The 24,540-nt window shown below is 38.0% G+C and overlaps 1 protein-coding gene across 1 annotated transcript in view; it reads left to right on the top strand.

The window, feature by feature from the left end:
* LOC109230218 (glutamine synthetase-like) overlaps nt 3,618-24,540 on the top strand; it is a gene marked incomplete at its 5' end in the record, with an annotated part of 22,516 nt that continues 1,593 nt past the window's right edge. The window contains 8 exon segments of the mRNA XM_019395742.1: nt 3,618-3,923; nt 4,274-4,316; nt 4,319-4,445; nt 14,870-14,990; nt 15,060-15,112; nt 15,232-15,361; nt 23,489-23,634; nt 23,864-24,088. Of these exon segments, the coding sequence (XP_019251287.1) occupies nt 3,618-3,923; nt 4,274-4,316; nt 4,319-4,445; nt 14,870-14,990; nt 15,060-15,112; nt 15,232-15,361; nt 23,489-23,634; nt 23,864-24,088 (1,151 nt within the window).

Genomic DNA, 24,540 nt, shown 5'->3' on the forward strand with positions numbered 1-24,540 from the left:
ATACTTTCCATTAACCCAGTATCAAATTAAATGGTTCACTCATCTCTAAAGATCTAACACACCTATAAAATTCAACCCGAATTAATAAAGAAACTTCACTGGTTTCATCTTCTTCTTGTATCTTCTTATTATGAAAATTAGGGTTATAATGTCCAATGAACTTCAAAATCACTGAAATTGACTAGACTGACTCACCTGGATAATCGCAATAGCTAACAATTTTAATCCAAAATTAGAGAACTCAAATTCAACTGTACTCCAGAAATCAAATCTTGATGCTAAGAACTAAAAATTTACCTAAGTTTAAGGCTTAGAATTTTTAAACTGCACCACAAGTGCGTAGATAATCAACGGTAAAAGCTAATATGTACTTTGCATAGAAAAAAACACCTCAAAAAGTACGACATGCTTAACATTTGTTGTTTCCAGTTTAAAATCTGTACAAAATACTAAAAAAATGGAGTAATAATATAACTAGAGGAAACTCACTCAATACACTCCCCCACCTATCTACGAAGAATAAGAAAAATACTAAAATAATAAATAAGTTAAAAAAAAGAAGCAAATGATAAAATTCCACAAGGCAAAATATATTTTTTTAGCAAAAAAGATCGATATCTAAAAAAAGTTATTTTGGCAATTTAAGAATTAAAGAAGAAGAATTCCAACCATCAGTTGTCAAATATGAAATGAGAAAGGGCAAACCTCCCCTGATCTATTAGATTTAGTACAAGCCATCCATTAACCTATTTGATAAAAAAAATTGACCCAAAAATGCCTTAAAAACTAACTGACCATTTTAAATAAAATTGAAAAGAACCAAAACTGCCTCTAATCTATAAGATTTGATTAAAAATTCCCTCTGTTAACTCCATATCAAATTAAATAATCTATCAATCTCTAAAGATCCAACACCCCCATAAGATCTAAACTCGAATTTAATAATAAATTTCCGCACATGATCTCTTTTTTTTTTTCAATGAGTTTTATATCTTCTTCTTGTATCTATGTTTTGTTCAAATTAGGGTTATAATTTGCGATAAATGCTGAAATTTACCAGATTGGCTCACCTGGATTCTAAATCGCAAACTTAACATACAATTTTAATCCAAAACAAAGAGAATTCAAATGTAATTGTGTACCCACAAAGCCAAATCATGATGCTAAGAATTGAGAAATTCATGAAAGTCTAAGGCTGAAAATTTCCAAACTATACCACAAGTGCATAAATAATCAATGTGAAAGTTAATATGTATTTTGCACGAAAAAAACACAACCAATCAGTACAATAATCCTAGATTATTTGTATTACCCAGTTAAAACCAGTACAAAATATAAAAATGAAGTAATAACAATAACTAAAAAAATTCACACAATACATACCCCAGTTATCTATAGAAAATAAGAGCAACATTACAAATAATATATAATATTTTCTTTTTTAAAAAAGTAAATAAAGAAACCTCACAAATTATAAATAATACCAATCTTTCTTTTTATAAAGATTGGTATATTGATTCTTTTTCTTTTACAATTAAAGAATGGAAGAAGAGATATTCTCAACTAACAAGTGTCAAATATTAAAAAACCAAGAAACTAATTTTTTTGAACTTATGATTGTTCAATGCAAAGATAAAATTCATTGGAAAAGAAAAAAGAGATAGGGTGTAAAATTTTATTATTAAATTTGTGTTTAGGTCTATGGGTGGGTTGGATCTTTAGAGATAGATAGAGCCATTTTATTTGACATGTGGTTAATGGTAGGCATTTTAAAACCAAATGCTATAGATCAGGGATAATTTTTTGGTCTTTTTCCGTTTTGTTTCAAGTGATCCATTACTTTTAAGGCATTTTTAGCCCAAAATATAGTGGGGACATTTTTGGACGAATAGGTAACAAAGGGCATTTCGGTACCAAATCCAATAGATCAAGGGCAGTTTTGGTCCTATCCGAATATTAAATAGCCAAAAAAAGAGGATTTGGCATGGCAGAACAACTAGGTCCAACAATTGGCATAAAGAAACCAACATTTTAGGATTTGGCATATGGTAGCCTAAAGTTATTTTTTCTCTTCTAATGGTTCAACCACCATCCTAAAAATATGCCCCAACAAAATTATTTTCCTTAAAATAGCAAATATTGAAAAATCCCCTCGCACTTCCTCATAGCAACCATCATCCTAGAATATATATATATATATATATATATATATATATAACACGTTAATAATTATGTTTTGTGTATCACATTGTATAAAATAATAATTATGTGTATATAAAAAGTATATTAAAATGTTATTTTCCTTCTTTGTATAACACATTTCAGATTGAAAACTCAATTCAAGACGATTTCACGCATGTATCCCTATAGTATCCCGTGTATATCTTGATGTACATCAGTGGTATCTCATGTATATCATGTGTATCTGTGTATATCTATGAAAATTTGTGTTATATATACGATATACAATGTGATATACACGAGCGTCCATAAAAAATTGTGTTGTATACATGATATACAAAGTGATATACACAGACGTCCTTAAAAACCTGTGTGTGATATACACTGATGTACACGATATACAACGTGATATACACATGTCGCAGTTGGATTTTTAGGTCTGATTTTTTACCTGAAACTAGTCTAAATCACTTTCTAATCTTGATCAAATTTTGTATATAGTCTTGTTTAGGTATTTTCAACCAATTTCAATCACACCCACTCGTTCAATCCAACCAAAAAAAGAAGAGAAGAAAAACAAAGTTGAAATGTATTTTTTCTCCCTTAATTTTTGCTTCTGATTTTCACTGACGTGAGATCAACCTTACCTTTTCATCCCACTGATTTTTTTCGCTTAATTTACAAGAATTTTTGCTAAACTATGAGAGCGAAAAAGAATAAATAGAAGAAGAAATAAGGAGAGAAAGGGGGAGGGAAGCCAAAATAAGCAATAAGTTTTTTTTGAGAGAGAATATATAAGAGAGTAGTTTTTAGGTTTTGGCTATATAATGCCAATTATTTGGGGCAATTTTTATCAAACCTAATATAAGACTAAAAAATTTTCAATTCCTGTAATGTGTTGTTACGGGATGCAAAATTTTCAATAAAGAAACATAACTTTTTGGAATTTTTAATTTTCCAAGAAGAAGATAGAACTCATTGGAAAAGAAAAGATATCGGATGTGTGGTTTTGTAATTAAATTGGAATTTGGGTCTTATTGGTGGATTAGATCATTAGAGAGAGTGAGTCATTTAATTTGAGATGAGGTTAATAGAGGAATTTTAAACCATATCGAATAGATTAGGGACGACCCTTTTCCATTTTGTTTTAAATGGTCCATTTTTGATTTGAGAAAACGGCGGGTGCATTTTCGGTCCAGAGCATTTTTGTACGGACGAAATTCAATAAGTCATAGGTAGTTTTGGGCCTTTTCGGTTATTGTTTTATCAGTCAATAATTAAAGTAAACAAAATGAGAATCTTGCTGGCGATTTTCCCCGATAATCAACTTCAAGCTAGTGGTTTCACTGATGAAAAGGAAACTAGTGCCAAACAATAAATATCCATCTTGAAGAGTTATTCCATTTTACCTTGTAGAATTAATTATGCGGAGTTGATTAATTGTGTGTGTAAATTGTAATGTAGGTGCAAAGAAGGCACGTGAAGTGGTATTGGATGTTCTACGGGATGTGTGGGTGGACAGTGATGTTTCAATTGCAGAAGCTGTTGCAGCTGTTAAAGATATTTTTGCAGAAAATGCAAAGCAATTCTACAAGCTTGATGTTTCTAAAACATATTCTGATGTCAAACCTCAGCCATTATCGCCTATTTCCTTCCAAAAGGAACACTTAAATGGCCCATTGACCGATGTTACCCTTGTTCGCATTATTTGGTTAGATTTCTCCGCACAACATAGATGTCGTGTAAGCTTTACCTTCCAATTGCTTAATGAATATAGCCTTGCATCTTACATTATTTGAATTTTCCTCCTCCGCTAAGACTGGCCAAACTGATTATTTGAACATTTTGTTATTGGAATTTGAAAGTCGACACACCAATTAATCCCTTTGCAAATTATTTTCCACTAGCATAGATCTGCAATTATATAATATGATGTTAATCAAGGTCTAGTACAACAAGTTCATTCGTTGGTTAAGTTTTCAGGACTTTGTGATTACTGCTACAACATGATTCGTATTGAATGTTAATCGGTATTTCCCTGCTTTAGTCAAAAGTTGATAAAATTTATTAATTTCTTGTGCATCACTTACAGGTTGTTCCACAGCAACGCTTCTATAGTTCTGTGAAAATGCATGGTCTGGCTTAACTGTTGAATGTATGCGACTCAGTTCAATAACAGATAATCTCTGCGAGGAAAATTCAATCCCCCCCTCGGGTGAGGTCAGAATTGTTCCTGATGTATCAACCAAATGCAGACTCCCCTGGTACTACTTGCAAATCTATGTATTATTGCTTGATATATTCAACTTTATCTTCTTGGTTTTAAGCTAAAATATGCACGTTGTCCTTATATTTCCTTCGACAAGTCATAATGATACCATGGTTAGCGAGGGATAGTGTCAACTCTATCCTTATTGCCTCTCTAGAATCAGCATAGAACATTTTCAGTTTTGTGAAATGTCCCGCTAACCCATATATAGGGTGGGTAGAACTCCATGTGTCAATCGGTGTTGAAGAGAATTCAATGCTTGCAGTTTCAATTATGCTATTGCTAGTTAAAGATCAGCTTCTGCCTCACAAGTTTTGCATCTCAGTTTCTATTTACTAAGTCATTATAGCCCTTATCAACTTTCTATTTCTCTCATTGTGCACTTATCTCTATCAACTCTCATTATTACTCTTTCATTCCCAACCGAAATGGTCATCCTTACATATAAGATGCAATGGTAGCATATGGTGAGATGGTCATCCCTATCAAGAAGATGCAATGGTAGCATATGCACCCAAGGGTGTGGCCTAGTGGTTACTAAAGTGGGTTGAGAACCAGAGTTCTCAGGTTTAAATTTCAGTGGAGACAAAAAACACTAGGTGATTTCTTTTGTCCAAGCCTTGGTGGATAGAGTTACCTGGTACCTGTTGCTGGTGGGAGGTAATAGGTATCCCGTGAAATTAGTTGAGGTGCGTGCAACCTGACCCCGACACCACGGTTATTCAAAAAAAAAAAAAATGCAATGGTAGCATATATGGTGAGGTATAATTGCATGAAATCTTGTTACATTCATTTGCTTTTCAAGTACTCACTTTTAGAGTCTGTTTACTGTTCTTACCACATTGTTCTCCTTTGTCTACCAGGGGTTCTCACTGTAAATCTTGGACATTAAGTTGTTGCTAATTTTAATACTTCCCATTAGGATCTACTTCAGTTGTCCTTCAGATCATTCCAAGCAATTCCTGAAATTGTGCAAATATCCTAACGTCTAAACTCTTTTCTTAATATGTTTGCTACTTGCTCTTCTATCTTAATTGGTTCATTTCAATTTTATACCAAACAGCTTTATCTCGATAAAAGTTAAATTTTACTTTCTAGTGCCACTAGGTCTTTCATTAGTTTATCTAAATAGCTCATGAGCAGCACTAACCATGTAATTTTTGTATTGCCTTTTCTCTACTTGGTTTCCTACTTAGTTATCGAAAGTGAGAATGTTATCTGTCTTTACTACACCACGAGTTGCGGTTGACCCGACAGTGTACCCAGTACTGCAAGTGATCCTTGAGTGTAAGGGTCACCAACAAATTCATGTCAAAATATCCCATAACTTTGCAAGAGACTTCTTATGAAGAAGCTTGTAGGCAGTTGTTCCTTTCATCTACCTAAATGTTCTGTAGTTAAATACTCTGATTACAAAGTTGACCTGTTCCAATCAATGACCCAACTCCAGGCCATGACCGGCGCCTAGGTATTGGCTCCCAAGCTAGTCTATGCCCAAGTATTTCCCTTGAATAAGAGAATCTCCCGTTGTGTGGCTGCCCATAGATCCTGTGACAGCTACTAATCCTAATACGAATATAACATGAAACTTAGCACACATGTAGAAGTAGTAACTTAAATGCGATCACAATTTAAATTCCAACAAGTCATTGAGAACCCAATTCAAATGTATACAGATATCTTCTTACTAAAGTCCTAAGGTTTAGACTTTAAGTACAAGAGAAGCTATAGAACAAGTGTCTTTATAAAGCAGTCAAAGCAACAAGTCAATAAATAGTGGAGTCTCCATGTAGCACTGTGGAGCTCACCAACTGATGTCTTCCTCTGGTGATGGCCAGTCCCCAGCAGCGCAGCCTTGTCAATGTCTGTGCCAAAATGTCAATACAGTAGAGTTTACAGACTCAGTGAATGGTTGTCCAATCAAGGCAGACTGGGAACATAAAGTTTAAAAACATGTACAGCACATATTCCATATACGGAAAAGGCCTAAAAATGCCACTCAACTTTCAGAAATGGTTTATCCATGCCATCCGTTAAAAAATTGCTATTTCCATGCCACTGCCGTTAAAAAAATGGCCCATCCATGCCATTATTGACTAACGGCTCAATTTTTATTTGACCCATCCATGCCACTGTCGTTAGTCAATAATGGCATGGATGGGCCATTTCTTTAACGGCAGTGGCATGAAATGAGCATTTTTTTAACGGATGGCATGGATAGACCATTTCTGAAAGTTGAGTGGCATTTTTAGGCCTTTTCCGTTCCATATATAAGCTAATACGACTACAAGTATGATACTTCTAATTTGTACTAGCTAATACAAATAGAAGTACCATACTTCCAATACTAGTTATTTGTAATACAGCAATAAGGTTTATGAAATATCTTTTGATCAGGTGACTGCTCTCCAATTCCTCGAGCAACTAGGGACCCTGGTATGCCGTCAACTCCACGTCTAGGTGGGTTGGGTATAAATAAGCTTCAGCATAGGAGTGGGCACATTATATATGTCTTGTATATTAGTTTGATTATAAGTAAGCTCCACGACATGGGTGAGTATATTATGTTTGTTTGTATAGTAGTTCAAGTATGTACCTTCATATCTTAACGAATACAGACCCTCATAACATTATTACAATGCTCAATGCTTCTAGTAAGTTATCTAAGCAGTCGGACAAGTTATCTTAAGTATATGATTATATTCCATCACATATAAAATAAATCACTTATATGCAAGTACAACATGATTCACAATAAAAAATAACAATTCTTTAATACATTCATCGCATTTATGGTACATATATAGCCTATAGTTCCATTAAAACTAGCCAAGTACACATATAAGCATGCCCCGAGTCCTGACACCACAAGTAAGAATCATGTTGTTTTAAAGTACAAGCATTGAAATCAAGCCAAGGAGAGGGTCCCCACTCACTTGCAACCTCTAATATGACGCCAAGCTTCAACTAAGGTCACCCACATAGTAGCTTGCTGAATCTATTATCAACCACCAGTATTCCAATTTTCTCATATTTCAAATCCTAGGGTTTTAGTTTTCTAGGTTCTCCCATGATTCTACCAACTAAACTATTACTAGTTGCTTTATCCAACCTCTAAATATGAAAGCCCATACAAATTAGCTGTGTAAAATAACTCAATCTCCAAAATATATGTTGGGTTCACTTGTGTGAATTTCTAGCCTATTAAACTCTTAAAACAACATTTACACGTGACATTTTGACATGAAGAGAGTTCAAATGACCTCTAAGACCTATATGGAGGGTTTGGGTGTTACATTTAAACCCATTAAACATGTCTCAATCGACTTCCACCAAAAGGGAATCAGTTCCGGATCATTTCAAACACTCAAAGTATATATGAAACTGAGCCTTCACCCATATCAACAGAGCAAATAGAAGTCAACTAAGCTTGGGTTATTACATCAGTACATTGTCCGATCCTATGTCTTTCCTTCTTCGTAATATAGCTTCGAATATCCTTCACTGTAAAGGTTGATTTGCTAGCTAACGTTCTATCTTTTTCTGATAGGTCCTTTGAATATTTTGTTTCCCAAGAAATAATCCGTCTTTGGCTTTCTAACTTCATGTTTAAGGATATACTTTAGTTTCAGCAATTATTTCTGAGAAAGAGGAGGAGAAGAAAGATGGGGAATAGAGTGCTTAATTATTCCCTCAAGCTGCTGGGGTTTAAATAAACTTTGACAAAAATACAAATAAGGAAAAACTACAATTACAAGCCTACAAAATCTCCTAATCACTTAATTACAGGGATTTGTGTAATTACAATTTTGTGTATCTTTCTGTCTTTACATAGTATCAATTCTTAATACTTCCCCTCAAGCTGGAGCGTACATGTCGTATGCTCCTAGCTTACTACAGATATTGGCAATTCTGAACGCTCAGAGTGATTTTGTGGGGAACCTGCAATTTCTTTTGAGTTGGCAAAACTCATAACATGCACTTGGACTCAATCTTTTGTCGAAACTCGAATGAAGTGACAATCTGCTTCAATATGCTTCGTTGTTTCATGAAATACTGGATTCGAAGCGATATGTAATGCAGCTTGATTATCACAAATCAATTTCGTCAGCTCGTCCCCTCCAACCTTATCTCCTGTAAAAGTTGCCTTAGCCATATAAGCTCGTAAGTAGCCAATGCCTTACCCCAATATTCTGCCTTGTGCTTGACCTAGCCGCTACATCTTGCTTTTCACTTTTCCTGGATATTAGATTGCATCCAATTAAAATACAATAACCTGAAGTGGACCGTCCATTAGAGGAAGAACTTGCTCAATTTGCATAGAATACACAACAATGTGTGTATGTCCCTTGTTTTCACTCAATAAAACTTATCCCGGAGAACCTTTGACTTCTCTTAGGATGCGAATTATTGCATTCCAAAGACTATCACAAGGTGACCGGAGAAACTGGATAACCACACTTACAACAAATGAGATGTCAGGTGTTGTGAATCGTAACATAGTTGAGTTTGCCAACAAGTCTCTGATATCTAGCTGGATCTTTTAGAGGATCCCCCTATCCTGAAACAAGTTTAGTATTTGGATCCATGGAGTCTCCGTAGGTTTGCAGTTCAACATGCCAATGTCTTCCAAAATATCTAAGGCATACTTCCTTTGTGAGATGACAATGTCGTTGCCAGATTGTGCCACCTCAATGCCTAGAAAATATTTTAGTATGCCCAAATCCTTAGTTTGAAATTGACTTGAAAGATGCTGCTTAAGTTGGGCAATACCTTCATGATCATCACCTGTGATAACAATATCATCAACATAAACAATTAGAAAGATACATTTGCCATTAGATAAATGCCTATAGAATATAGAATGATCAACATTTGTTCGGGTCATTCCAAATTGTTGGACAACGTTTGAAAACGGCCAAACCATGCCTTGGGAGACTCTTTGAGACTATAAAGAGATTGACGAAGTTGACAGACTAATCTAGACTCCCCTAGAGCAACTGTAGATTTTTGAGAAGAAGAAAAGGCTTCTTGTATTTCTTTGTATGTTTACATCCCATGAGCAAGTGAATTTATACAAAGCCCCTAATGCTAATAAGGAAATAAAATAAATCTATACAATCAATCCAGCTATCAAATCAAATCAAATAAAATCAGAATAAAATCAGATCTCCAAAATATAATCAAATCTCCTGAAATCATGCTAATCAACACTCAAACTAGGGCCGTGACTGGTACTAGGTGATTTAGACTCGCCTAGTAAACCTGCGTAAGTTGTAGGAATATCTATAGAATCTCCCATCTTCAAATCTGTATCAATGTACCAAACTCCATTCAAATAATTCATAAATGCATCAATAATGTTCATAACCACAAGGTTTTCAGATATCTAAAAGCAATAAAATCAGTCTCAAAATTCTATAATGGCTTAAACTTCAAATAGAAAGTCCCAACATAATTGAAGATACTTCCATGAGTTCATGGAGCAAACACTAGGATTATCCTTTAGAACTCAGCAGAAAATTGTAATAGAAACAATATGTTGGAATAAATTTAAGGCTCCAACAGACAATGTGGTACTCATAAGAATACTCTTGACTGTAACTGCTCAATATCTCAGCTCACTACTGAGGTGCGGGATCCATACCTGTACTTGTAATACATGTAAACATGAAGAGTGAGTCACAAGACTGAACATGTGATAACATAATAAAAAACCACATGAGAAGAGCTATTATACAACATGCTTTAAAAGAAAATCGTTATGCTGTTTCAACACCATATATGTATATATTTAAAATTGATTTTGGTTCTTTCCTTGTACTGTCTCTTAGCTTGTTCTTATTCTTAGATTATTCTCCTTCTATTAGCTTAAGCTTGTTGGAATAATTTGACACCACCCTTGTCAACTAGTAGGCATGATAGACTCGGCATTATGAGCATTTGAATTGTAATCCACACAACTCCTGTCAGTTGGGCAACTATAATCTGACAATGCCTTTATTAGCTGGGACATTATTTTGTTTATTAGCACTTAGATTGTTCATTAGCACTTACACTTTGTCCCTATCTTATTCTGTTCTTAAGCATGTGTCATATGCACGACATTAGTAAACATATCTTCACTTGAAAATACAATTCATATAGTAATACTCAAATACTAGTTCCTACTTGACTCAGAACACATTCATAGGTAGCATGCTTGTGAACATCATAAAGCATCTAAAACTTGAGTATAAAACTCGTATCCAAGACTCAAAACAACTTAGACATGCAGATATGAAACTGTATTTGCTTTTCTGTGACTTGTCCCACCATGCAAAATTGCGAAAGAAAAAGATACTTGGCTATGGAGACATTTATGATGAACAACAACAACAACCCAGTAGGATCCCACAAGTGGAGTCTGGGGAGGGTAATGTGTACGCAGACCTTACCCCTATCTTGGAAGGCAGATGGGCTGTTTCCGAAAGACCCTCGGCTCGAGAGGAAGAATAGGAACAAGTAAAGAACAACAACAAGTCCAGGAAAATGATGTCAACAATGTAAGGACCGGAGAAAGAATAAATGGAAGAAAGCAGTAGCAATAGCAATAGCAAAAGTAATAACCACAAGCAGTAACACGATAGGGTACTAGAAAACCGAAGCGGAAGATAGTACCAAAACAACCCTAATACTGGCATTCTAAGAATCGAATACAATGTACTAGTCAGCTAGTCCTAATAAACCTGGAACAGATCCGAAAAACACACGACGACCTATTACCCTTCTACCCTAATCTTCGACCTCCATACCCCCTGCCAAGGGCCATGTCCTCGGTAACCTAAAGTCGCGCCATGTCCTGCCTGATCACCTCTTCCCCAGTACTTCTTAGGCCGCTCTCTACCTCTTCTCCTACCCGCCAGCGCCAGCCGTTCACACCTCCTCACTGGGGCATCTGGGCTTCTCCCTCCCAGATGCCCGAACCATCTAAGCTTCGCTTCACGCATCTTATCTTCCATAGGGGCAACACCCACATTCTCCCGAATATCCTCATTCCTAATCTTGTCCAACCTAGTGTGCCCGCACATCCATCGCAATATCCTCATTTCTGCTACGTTCATCTTCTAGATATGAGGGTTCTTGACTGGGCAGCATTCTGTCCCATATAGCAAGGCCGGTCTAACCGCCGCATTGTAGAACTGGCCCTTAAGTTTCGGTGGCACATTCTTGTCACACAGGACGCCAGATGCTAGCCTCCATTTCATCCACCCCGCCCTATACGGTGTGTGACATCCTCGTCAATCTCCCCCTTCCTTTGGATTACTAACCCGAGATACTTGAAACTTCCTTTGTTGGGGATGACTTGTGAGTCAAGCCTCGCGTATATATCTGATCCCTATGACACTACGCTGAACTTGCACTCTAGATAATCCGTCTTCGTCCTGCTCAACTTGAAACCCTTAGACTCTAAGATCTGTCTCCAAACCTCTAACTTTTCGTTGACACCGCCTCGCATCTCATTAGTCAGCTCTATGTTGTCAGTAAATAACATACGTTATGGCACCTCCCCTTGAATATGACGCGTTAAGTATCCATCGCCAAAGTAGATAAGAACGGGCGGAGCATAGATCCTTGGTGTAACCCCTTCCCAACCGGAAAATGTTCCGAGTCTCCTCTCACTGTACCCACCTGAGTCCTAGCTCCACATACATTCCTTAATCACTCTAATGTACGCTACAGGAACACCTCTAATCTCCAAGCATCTCTAAAGGACCTCCCTGGGGACCTTGTCGTATGTTTTCTCTAGGTCAATAAACACCATATGCAAATCTTTCTTCCTATCCCTGTACTGTTCCACCATCCTCCTAACAAGATGGATAGCTTCCGTAGTCGAACATCCCGGCATAAAATCGAATTGGTTCTCGAAAATAGACACCGTCGTTCTAACCTCACTTCTACCACCCTTTCCCACACTTTCATTGTGTGACTAAGCAATTTGATACCCCTATAATTATTGCAATTTTGTATATCTCCTTTGTTCTTGTACAACGAGATCATCGTACTCCACCTTCAATCCTCAGGCATCTTGTTCATCCTAAAAAGAGCGTTAAATAACCCAGTTAGCCACTCCAATCCAGCCTTACACGTATACTTGCAGAATTCAACTGGGATCTCATCTGGTCCGGTTGCTCTGCCCCTGCTCATCTTACGCATCGCCCCTTCGACCTCCTCGAAACTAAAGCGCCTACAGTACCAAAAATCAGAATGGCTCTCAGAGTGCTCCAAATTGCCCATCACAATGCTCTTATCCCCCTCTTCATTGAGGAGTTCATGGAAGTAAGTCAGCCACCTTCGCTTGATCTATGCCTCCTCCATTAAAACTATGTCGTCCTCGTCTTTGATGTACCTCACTTGGTCCAGATCCCTCGCCTTCATCTCCCTCGCCTTAGCCGGCCGAAACAACTTTATGCCCCCGCCTTTGTCCCTCAGTTTTCATACAAATGAGCAAACGTTGCAGTCTTAGCCTCCATTGACCGCCAATTTCGCCTCCTTCTTAGCTTTCTTATACCCTTCTCCTCCTCGTCCGTGCTCTCTACTAACTTCATATATGCTGCTTTCTTGGCTTTTACTTTCCTTTGGACCCCCTCATTCCAGCACCAGTCTCCTTTGTGGCGTCTAGCATAACCTTTAGAAACCCCTAGCATCTCTCTCGCAGCCTCCTTAATGCAGTCCGCCGTCCTCGTCAACATGCTACTCGGGTGCCCACTGCTCCCCTACAGCCAACAACTTCTCTTGCAACTCCTGAGCCTTGTCCTTAGTCAGAGCTCCCCACCTGATCTTCGGTCGACCACACCCAACCCTCTTCTTCCTCTTTAGCACGATGTCTAAGTCCATCACCAAAATCTTATGCTGGGTCGTGAGGTTCTCATCCGGAATAACTTTATAATCAGAGACCTTTATCACACCTCCAGAGAAGGAGATAGTCGATTTGGGTCTTGACCGCCGTGCTTATGAAGGTAACCAAGTGCTCCTCCCTCTTCTAAAAACTCGAGTTTGCTATCACCAAATCAAACGCCTTAGCGAAATCCAACGGCGACGTACCTCCTCCGTTTCTGACCCCAAAGCCAAAGCCGCCATGCACCTCATCATAGCCCCCAGCAGACCTCCCATATGTCCATTAAAATCCCCTCCTATGAATATCGTTTCAGTGGGCGGAATACCACGCACAACCTCATCCAAACCTTCCCAAAAGCGCCTTTTAACCTCCTCATCCAGGCCCACTTGGGGCGCAAGCGCTAATCACATTCAAAGTACACCCTCCAACCACTAATTTAATAGCTATCAGCCTATCATTCACCCGCCCAACCTCTATCACTAGCTCCTGAGATCCTTGTCCACCAAGATGCCCACTCCGTTCCTACCCCTCTTACCTGTTGAGTGCCACAGTTTAAACCCGTCCGCCTCTCGCGCCTTAGACCCTACCCACCTAGTCTCCTAGACACAAGCTATATTAATCTTTCTCTTCTCGAGAATCTTAGCTAATTCTATAGACTTCTCTATCAAAGTCCCTATGTTCCAAGATCCAATTCTCAACCTAATAGCTCCCTTATGCCTCTTACCACCCTTGTCCCTGCCCCACGTCCTGCCCCCTGCCCCACTCCCTTACCTACCAGAGGACATGTCTTTAATCCACCATCTTTCCTCACAGCCACAGTAACCTACGATATACTAAAGGCCAATAAGTAATAAGATAAGTTGCAACCACCCGACCTTAATCACGCTACCATAATAAGCACACTGATAAGTCTAAACGAACACGAAAACAACTTAAGAGACATTTATCATGAAAGTTCTAAAATCTCGAAGCAACTTGTGCATAATTTTCTCTAAATATCTAATGTTAGGAAAACAGGTTGCGGATTAAGCCATCCCTTACCTTTCGAGCCAACAACTATAAACTTATTTCCAAATGACCAATCCACTCAATTCGCTGACGTATTTATAATTCAATACGAAATCAGGGTTAACAACCTATCAATTCATAAATAAAATAAATGTGATCTCTTTTTAGGTATTTTTTTTGTGTGTGTGTGAGAGAGAGAGAGAGAGAGGGAGAGAGTGAGAGAGAGAGAGAGATCTATTGATGAAGGTTTTTAAATTCTCATTATACTATGTGATATACAGCTACTTTGACAACTTGTAGGAAATGGGCAGAATATAGCATCAAACTAAATAGTTTTTAGTTGAATAGTTTGAAGTTGTGGACAAACTCATGTCTAATTATTTCATTGTTTTGTCTTGTCAGCGAGAAAGATATGGACCTTGGCTTGGCAACTGTTCAATTAACTTATCAAGTGTCTCTATAACTTGCACTGATACTATTCCAGAGTTTACACATTTGCAATCATGCATATTTATGTGCGCCTTTTGATACAGGGCAAGAAACCAAGAAATGGTTTTGGTTGACATGTTAACTGAACCTGGTAAAGCATGGCAATACTGTCCGAGGGATGTGCTTCGTAGATTTTCAATAATTTTAGAAGATGAATTTGGCTTGGTATGTTTTAAGATCTTTTGTACAGGAGCTGAAAGATATTTTTGATCTAATGCATATCTATATTTTCAGGTCATGAATGTAGGGATTGAAGTTGAATTTTACCTTTTGAAGAGTGTAATAAAGTATGTCAGGGAAGTTCCCTCTTATATTTTGTTTCTGGAGTTTCTCTTCTATGATATATGATGTGTTTGGAGTTTCTTATTATAACTTTTAACACTAAACGTGAAAAGAAGTACTACAGGGATGGAAAAGAAACATGGGCCGCAATTGACAGGTCCTCTTACTGCTCTACAGCAGCAATAGATGTTGCATCATCAGTTCTTGAAGAGGTTTTCGTTTCATTGCAGTCCTTGAATATTATTGTCGAGCAGGTTAGTTTGCATTTCCTTGATTCTTAGTTTGTGAAATTGATTGTATATAGAGAACTGCAAACTATTAGGAACTTTTAGAGTACTACAACTATTACTAAATTTTACAGTACTTTTCTTTATAGTTCCATGGAAAAATGACTGCATACTAAAAGAGTATAGCTAAATAAGGACTTCATGCAACGGACCAACAGAACAAACTACTAGTACATGTTTTCCTTTTACTCAAAGTAAAGCTTTGCAGTAGGTAAGAGGGACCTTACGAGATTATTCTTTATTTTCAGTAATATTTGTTATTTGTGACTTTGAATTATTTCCTTGTATTCTTTCAAAAACCCATAATCCCTATAGGTTTGGGAAAACCCATTGTCCTAATAAATTTTGGAAAGGAAAAACTATTGTCCTTGTCTAATCGAGAAACCTTTCTCTTATAAGTTTAAGACTATTTAGGATCTATATATAGGGGTTGTAGTTGGGGAGTCTATAGATTGTATTGTGCTTTTCTTCTTATTCATAGTGGAAAACTCTCTCTACTCCTGCCCCGGGGATTAGGCTTAGCCGAACCTCGTTAAATCCTTGTGTTGTTTTTCTTCTCTATTTGTTTTGTGTGTGATTGTGCGCTAGTTAACCCACGATCTTCCGCAGCAAGGTTCGAGTTTCTATGTATAATCTAGGGTTAAGATGTCTTCATCATCTTCAACGAAATACGAAATAGAGAAATTTGACGGGGTTCCAGTTTCAGTCTATGGAAAATTAGGATGAAATCGTCCCTGGTGTTACAAGGGTTATGGAAGGCAATTGATAAGGATTTTCCTGAAGAGATGAAAGAGACAGAGAAGGCAAACTTGAAGGAGAGGGATTTGAGTGCAATCTTCTGTCTTAATGAGCGTTACAAATAGCGTTCTTCGAGAAATTGCTGAAGAAACTTCTTGAGCAACAACATGGAAGAAGCTGGAAGATCGGTACTCTAAGAAATCGCTGACAAACCGCCTCTACCTGAAAAAGAGGTTATACAATCTCCGAATGAACGAAGGTACACCCGTTAAAACTGACCTTGATGAGTTTGATTCAATTATAATGGACTTGAAGAACATGGATCAAAATTGAGAGTGAGATCAAGCCTTGATTGTGTTATGTTCTTTACCACCGTCTTATGATACTTTTGCTGATACGCTGCTATATGGGAAAGACAATATTACACTAGAAGATGTTAGTAATGCGCTAAAATCTAAAGAGTTTAAAAAGAGCTTTCCAGACAGCATAATTGAGTGCGAGAATCTTGTGAGTAGAGGAAGAACACAATAAAAAGACTTTTACAGGAAAAAGTCCACCGCCAGATTGAAGTCTAGAGCAACGAAGCAGAATTGTTATGAGTGGGAGGAGTAAGGTCACTATAAGAGAGATTGTCCCAAGCTAAAAGAGAAAAGAGGGAAGCAGGAAATAGATAATTCGGCAAATGTTGTTGACACTGGCAATACTTCTGATGATAGTGACTATGTAGGGGAAGTCTGTGATGTGAGTTCTAGTCATGGGCAAAATTCTTGGGTTCTTGATTCTTGTGCTACTTTCACATGTCTCCACACAAGAATTAGTTTGCAACTTACAAGCAAATGAGTGAGATTATCTACATAGGAGATGATAATTCATTACCGGCAGAGGGGATTGGTAACATCAGTTTGGGAATGTTCGATGGAATTGTCAGAAACATTGAGTGTTGGCATGTTCGTTGGATAAAGAGAAATTTGATTTCTCTTTCGACATTGGATGATCAAGGGTGTAAGTTTCACTCCGAGAATAGAATACTTAAAGTGTGTAAAGGCTCTATGGTACTCATGAATAAACAACATTCTAAATTGTATCTTCTTCAGACCAGTGTAGTTGAAGAGGAAAGTGCTGTAGCTTCTGGGAAAAGTGATATGAATCTGTTTGAGTTGTGGCACTTGCGACTTGGTCATATGAGTGATAAGGGATTGTCTTTGTTGAGTAAGCAGAATTTGTTGAATGGGTACAAAAATCAAGTTTTGAATTTTTGTGAGCATTGTGTGTTTGATAAACAGACAAGAGTAAAGTTCAGCAAGAAGCCGAGCACATGACTAGGGACAAGTTAGATTATATACATTCAGACTTGTGGGGTCCAAACAGAGTTCCTTCCAAGAGTGGTGCCATGTATTTTATGACTTTGATTGATGATTACTCAAGGATGGTGTGGGTGTATTTTCTCAAAATAAAAGATGAGGCATTTCCGATATTTGTTAAATGAAAGACGATAGTTGAGAGGCAGACGAAAGAAAAGTGAGCGTTTTCGAACTGACAATAGGTTGGAATTTTGCAATTATGAGTTCGCTAAAGAGAGGGCATAATGAGACACCTCACTTGTGTCGGAACACCACAACAGAGTGGTGTTGCAGAATGTATGAACGTAACGCTTTGTGATAGGGCACAGAGCATGCAACATGCTTTCACACTCATGTGTTAGCAAGGATTTTTGGGCTGAAACAACCAATACAACTTGTTATTTGGTCAACATATCTCCATCCACAACTATTGAGTGCAAAACTTCTTTTGAGGTATAGTCCAATTCGCCTACTGATTATTCAAATTTAAGGATATTTGGTTGTCCTGCTTATGCTCGTGTGAGGGATGGAAAACTTGAGCCGAGGACAACGAAGTGCATATTTCTAGGGTATGCAACTGGAGTGAAAGATTATAGGTTGTGGTGCACAGATCAAAAGACTCCAGAGCTAATTATCAGTAGGGATGTAACATACAATGAATCTGCCTCACTGGACAGTCAGAGGGAAAAGACAATAGCAGAAATAGACCGTGGTGTCAGTGAGCGCATAGAGCTAGAAATTGAATCTCCACTAGCCCAGCCCAGTAATTCTAAAGTAAAGGAAGTGGAGGAGGTGCAAAATATTGATCAAGATGATAATATTAATGCACCTGTGCAACATCAACCATATAACATTGCAACAAGCAGAGAGAAGAGAGTGATCAATCGACCGCAAAGGTTTGCAAACGTGGTTGATGGGAATCTTCTTGGATATACGAATCCTGTGGGATTTGCTTTGGCAGTTGCAAAGACCGTTGATGAGTTTGAGTGTTATAGCTATCCAGAAGCTATTTCGAGTACAGAACCAACTCGATGAGATTAGTGCTATAGCTGAGGAAATTGAGTCTCTTAACAAGACAAGGTAGAGAGATGTTGTTCCTCTTGATGAGAATTCAAGCCAAGGGGTAAATTTTTATTGGTGGCTTGAATTATTTTCTTGTATTTTTTAGGAAACCCATAATCCCTATAGGTTTAGGAAAACCCATTGTCCTAATAGATTTGGGAAAGGAAAACCTGTTGTCCTTGGCAAATTGGAAAACCTTTCTATCGTAGGTTTGAGACTATTTTGGATCTATATATAGGGTTGTAGTTTGGGATTCTATAGATTGTATTATGCTTTTCTTCTCATTCATAGTGGAAAACTCTCTCTGCTTCTGCCCCGAGGATTAGGCTTAGCAGAACCTCGTTATATCCTTGTGTTGTTTTTTCTTCTCTATTTGCTTTGTGTGTGATTGTGTGCTAGTTAACCCACGATTTTCCGCAACAAACAACGTACATTACCAGATTATTCTTGCGTTTGGAAGACATTTATGACGAAGCAATGTTATAAATACCGGGGAAAAAGTTCGAAAAATCTATTTTTCATCGCTAGTTGAATTTTGCAATTTCCATTTACGAAATGACAAGAAATCTTGTTTTATATGTCACATAACTAATATCACTTGTTTGAGGATATTATATTACTTGAGCTTGACAAATGGACTCATAGGTACCACTTGCTTGCTTTGAAACATACAACAACAACTGCTACTATTATGCCCCAGCTCCAAACAAATTGGGGTCGACGATACGAATTCTCATTTCTTCTTTAAGCTCAACTCATATTATCATTATTACAAAATAAAATAATGTGAAAGTAAAAAAATAATATAAGTGTATTTATATAAATATTAGTATTAATATAAATAGTAGTATTAATAATGGCACGTGGTGATTTAAATCATTAATATGAAGGAACAATAAAATTTAACCACTGAGAGAAATTTTATGTTTAGTAATATAACAATCATCTAAATACCGAAAAATATTATTACATTAGCATAATACATAAATAATCAAAACTTACACAAATGATCACTTTTGTCATGTTAGTTAGGTAATTATGTATTATAGTTTAAAAGTATTTAATATGATGGTATCTTAACAAACACTTCTTTGTGGAATTTTTTTGTGTGTATGTTTTTTCCTATTGCTTTGGTTGCTCTACCTTAACCAGAATTCTTGTTGTCGATCTTGATATCCCTCTTGAAGGTGCAACATACAGTTGTTCGTGCAAGAAAATATATTACGGTAAATATAATCCAATATTTAGTTAGTTTTTCCTTGTGCTTTATTTATTATATTTGCAAAACATAAACATACTGAAAATTATTTTCACACAAATTTAAAAGGATATTCCTTAGTTTCGGAAGACGAAAGTTGAATTCAGGGATAAGAATATACGTAGAAGTACATTGACCAGTATCATGATTTTTGGATGTATGGCGTTATTGTTAAAATTTCGTCTGGCCCGGTTGCTCTACCCCTGCTCATCTTACGCATAGCCCCCACGACCTCCTCAACCTCAATGGGTCTACAGTTACCCAAAATCTCGGAGACTCTCAGAATGCCCCAATTCACCTAGCACAATATCCTTGTCCCCTTCTTCATTCAGAAGTTTATGAAAGTAAGTCCGCCATCTCCGCTTAATCTGTGCCTCTCCCATCAATACTCTACCGTCCTCGTCTCTGATGCACCTCACTTGGTCCAGGTCCCGAGCCTTCCTCGCCTTGGCCAGCTGGAATAACTTCTTATCCCCGCCTTTGTCCCCCAATTCCTCGTACAGACGACCAAACGCTGCAGTCTTAGCCTCTGTGATTGCCAACTTCGCCTCCTTCCTAGCGACTTTATACCTCTCTCTGTTCGCTCTCCTATCTTTCTCGCTTGTGCTCCCTACTAACTTCAAGTACACAGCCTTCTTCACTTCCACTTTACCTTGGACCACTTTATTTCACCACCAGTCACCTTTGTGCCCGCTAGAGTAACTCCTCGAGACCCCTAATACCTCTCTCGCCGCCTCCTTTATACAGTTCGCCATCGTTGTCCACATAGCGGTCATGTCCCCACTACTCCTCTAGGCTCCCATAGCCGATAACCTCCCCTCCAACTCCTGAGCTTTATCCTTTGTCAAGGTTCCCCACCTGATCCTCGGTTGTCCTCGAACAGACCTCTGCTTCCTCTTTATCATGATACCAACGTCCATCACCAGGAGTCTATGCTGCGTCGCGAGGATCTCCCCCTGGATCACCTTGCAATCCTTACACAACCCTTTATCACACCTCCTGAGGAGGAGGTAGTTAATTTGAGTCTTCATCACCGTACTTTGAAACGTAACCAAATGCTCCTTCCTCTTCGGAAAGCTAGAGTTCGCAATCACCAGCTCAAAATAACATTAAACAGCCCAATCAACCACTCCAAGCCTGCTCTACCCACACACTTCAAAAATTCTACCGAAATTTTGTCTGGCCCGGTTGCTCTTCCCCTGCTCATCTTACGCATAGCCCCACGACCTCCTCAACCTTGATGCGTCTACAGTTACCCAAAATCTCAGAGACTCTCAGAATGCCCCAATTTACCTAGCACAATATCCTTGTCCCCTTCTTCATTCAGAAGTTTATGAAAGTAAGTCCGCTATCTCCGCTTAATCTGTGCCTCTCCCATCAATACTCTACCGTCCTCGTCTCTGATGCACCTCACTTGGTCCAGATCCCGAGCCTTCCTCGACTTGGCCAGATGGAATAACTTCTTATCCCCGCCTTTGTCCCCCAATTCCTCGTACAGACGACCAAACGCTATAGTCTTGGCCTCTGTGGCTGCCAACTTTGCCTCCTATCTAGCTACTTTAGACCTCTCTCTGTTCGCTCTCCTCTCCTTCTCGCTTGTGCTCCCTACTAACTTATGCAACATTCTTCGCTTCCACTTTACCTTGGATCACTTCATTTCACCACCAGTCCCCTTTGTGCCCGCTAGAGTAACTCCTCGAGATCCCTAATACCTTTCTCGCCACCTCCCTTATACAGTTCGCCATCGTCATCCACATAGCGGCCACGTCCCCACTACTTCTCCAGGCTCCCATAGCCGATAACCTCCTCTCCAACTCCTGAGCTTTATCCTTTGTCAAGGCTTCCCACCTGATCCTCGGTTGTCCTCGAACAGACCTCTTCTTCCTCTTTATCATGATACCAACGTCCATCACCAAGAGCCTATGCTGCGTCGCGAGGATCTCCCCCGGGTCACCTTGCAATCCTTACACAACCCTCTATCACACCTCCTGAGGAAGAGGTAGTCAATCTGAGTCTTCGTCCCCGTACTTTGGAACGTAACCAAATGCTCCTCCCTTTTCGGAAAGCTAGAGTTCGCAATCACCAGCTCAAAAGCTTTAGCGAAATCCAAAAGCAAAGTTCCTCCTCCGTTCCTATCCCCAAAGCTGAAGTCGCCGTGCACCTCGCCATAACCACCAGCAGTTGACCCAATATGGCCATTGAAGTTCCCCCTATAAATAGCGTCTCTGCAGGTGGGAATACTACGCACTATCTCATCCAACCCTTCCCAGAAGCGCCTTTTAACCTACTCATCCAAGCCCGCTTGCGGCGCATAAGCACTAATGACATTTAGGGTGCACTCTCCCACCACTAGCTTAATAGTCATTAATCTATTATTCACTCGCCTAACCTCTACCACAAACTCTCTAAGGTCTCTATCCACCACAATAACCACTCCATCTTACCCTTCGTGACTCCAGAGTACCACAGCTTATGCCCGTCACAGCTTATACCCGTCAACATCCCCCGCCTTTGATCCTACCCACCTGTCTCATGGACACAAGCTATATTGACCTTCCTCTTCTGGAGAATTTTCGCCAACTCTATAGACTTACCCGTCAATGTTCCTATGTTCCATGACCTAATTCTCAACCTACAGGCTTCCTTGTTCCCCTTACCCCCCCCCCCTGCCTCCCGCCCCACTCCCTGTGCCCTGCCCAACCCCAGCATACTTAGTCGTATATTCTTTCTTACTTTTTCTAAGGTCAACTATTCGTTGTTCCAAACTTCCGATAATCTATATTGCTTCTATTAAAACATAGTTAAAATTCACTTTACTTTTCTTATAATATATCGTGTCTGATTTTTCGTTCTTTCTCACGTTTAAAGCTTGCTGGAAATATTTAAAGCAACAATACTAAATTTGGAATTAAGTCTTCAAACTTCTTGAACCGGGTTCTTTCATTCTAAGTTGCTATCTATCTATCTATCTATCTATATGTATAGATGAAACAGAATTATTAGATGAAATCGATTACAGAAAAATAATTAACAACTTTGCATTTTAAAAAGTTGAGCCTCTTCTGGTTGTAAAGACAAGAATTTTTTCTTAGCTCATATATTTTGTCACCATATTTTCACCCTCTTGCATTTTTTAGTTCTTTAATTAGTACGCCTTCTGTTTCAATTTATGTGACACTTTCCTTACTCATCTATTCGAAAAAGAATGACACATTTATATATTTGGAAACAATTTTACTTTAAGTTTTCTATTTACCCTTAATGAGAAGCTTTTACTGTCACACAAATATTTTACCCTTTATGCTTTAAAGACTATGAGTTTCAAAAGTCTTTTGTTTTGTCTGTGCCGAGTCAAAATGTGTCTTAATTTGGAATAGACGAGAAAATAATTTTCGGTCAAAGAATATGACTTGTAACTATCTGTGTTATGTAATCCTGGTTGAACCTTGCAAAGAAGAACTAGAGAAAGTCTGATCCGTTTATACTAATTTACTGTTGACCATGGATAGTCTTTACCTAAAAGAATAAGTCGTCTATTTGCTGTTATGGTTTACGTGGATCATTTCTTTATGAACATCATCAACAATCTCTACATAATTTTCACTTTTACCTAGAATGAGAACAAGATAGCTCATATATTTTACAGTGTGGCCTACTGTACTGCCCCATTTGATGTTTCCTCCTTTTAGTATGCAGCTACATTCAGAAGCTGGGAAAGGCCAGTTCGAAATTGTCCTGGAATACACAGATTGTCGTAGAGCAGCTAATAACTTAATAATTACACATGAAATCATCAAAGGAATTGCAAGGAAACATGGGTTGCTAGCAAGTTTTATGCCAAGGTTGGTAGCAGTTTTACCACAGCATTTTTCATGTGCATTTTTCTTTTTACTTGTTTATCTGGATATGTTTTTCGTCTTTATTAGATTGAACCCTTCTGCTCAGAATCATTAACATATTCTGCGTACCCTTGTACAATTTCTTCCGTTGTTTCTTATCAATGTCATTAACATTGATAAGATGAAAGGTCAATTCAAGTTATAATTGATGTTTCTTTACTTTACTGTCTAGGTATTATTACGATAATGTCTATCCCTGGTATGATGAATATTCAAAAGACGATGTTGGCTCTGGATCACATTTGCACATCAGTTTGTCTAAGAATGGAGAAAACGTTTTTATGGCATCTACTGAACCAAATCGGTATGGGATGACCAAGATTGCAGAATCGTTCATGGCTGGGGTGTTAGATCATCTTCGTTCCATATGTTTATTTACAATGCCTATTGAAAACAGGTAAACATATTCTCTGTTACTCTTAATGTACTGCTTCCGTTAAATATGTTGATCATTGGCATACACTTCTTCTAGAGTGCCAATTGTTCAATATGAGCAGATTTATCTGATAAAAATATCCCGTTGTAGGTTTATTTTCATGCAAGTCATTGAATTTTATTCACTATTGCTGTAAAGTCACAAAACTATCTCTTATCACAATAAGTTACTAAATTCTACCCACTATAACAACAATGTCACATAGTTATTTTTGTCAAATGGTAACTAAACTTTTCCCCGCTATATAACAGCAAAGTCACAAAACTTTACCCCTTGTAAACGAAGACACCTTGATGGGTAGGTTTGGGTGGTATAGTGGGTCAAAAAATTAATATTTCTTGTTGTTTCTTCTAGGTTCTGTGAAACTATTTTCAAAAAAATTATTATATCCTTCGTGAAGTTAAAATGTCCCC

Source organism: Nicotiana attenuata, chromosome 7 (genome assembly GCF_001879085.1).
Source record: "Nicotiana attenuata strain UT chromosome 7, NIATTr2, whole genome shotgun sequence".
NCBI lineage: Eukaryota > Viridiplantae > Streptophyta > Magnoliopsida > Solanales > Solanaceae > Nicotiana > Nicotiana attenuata.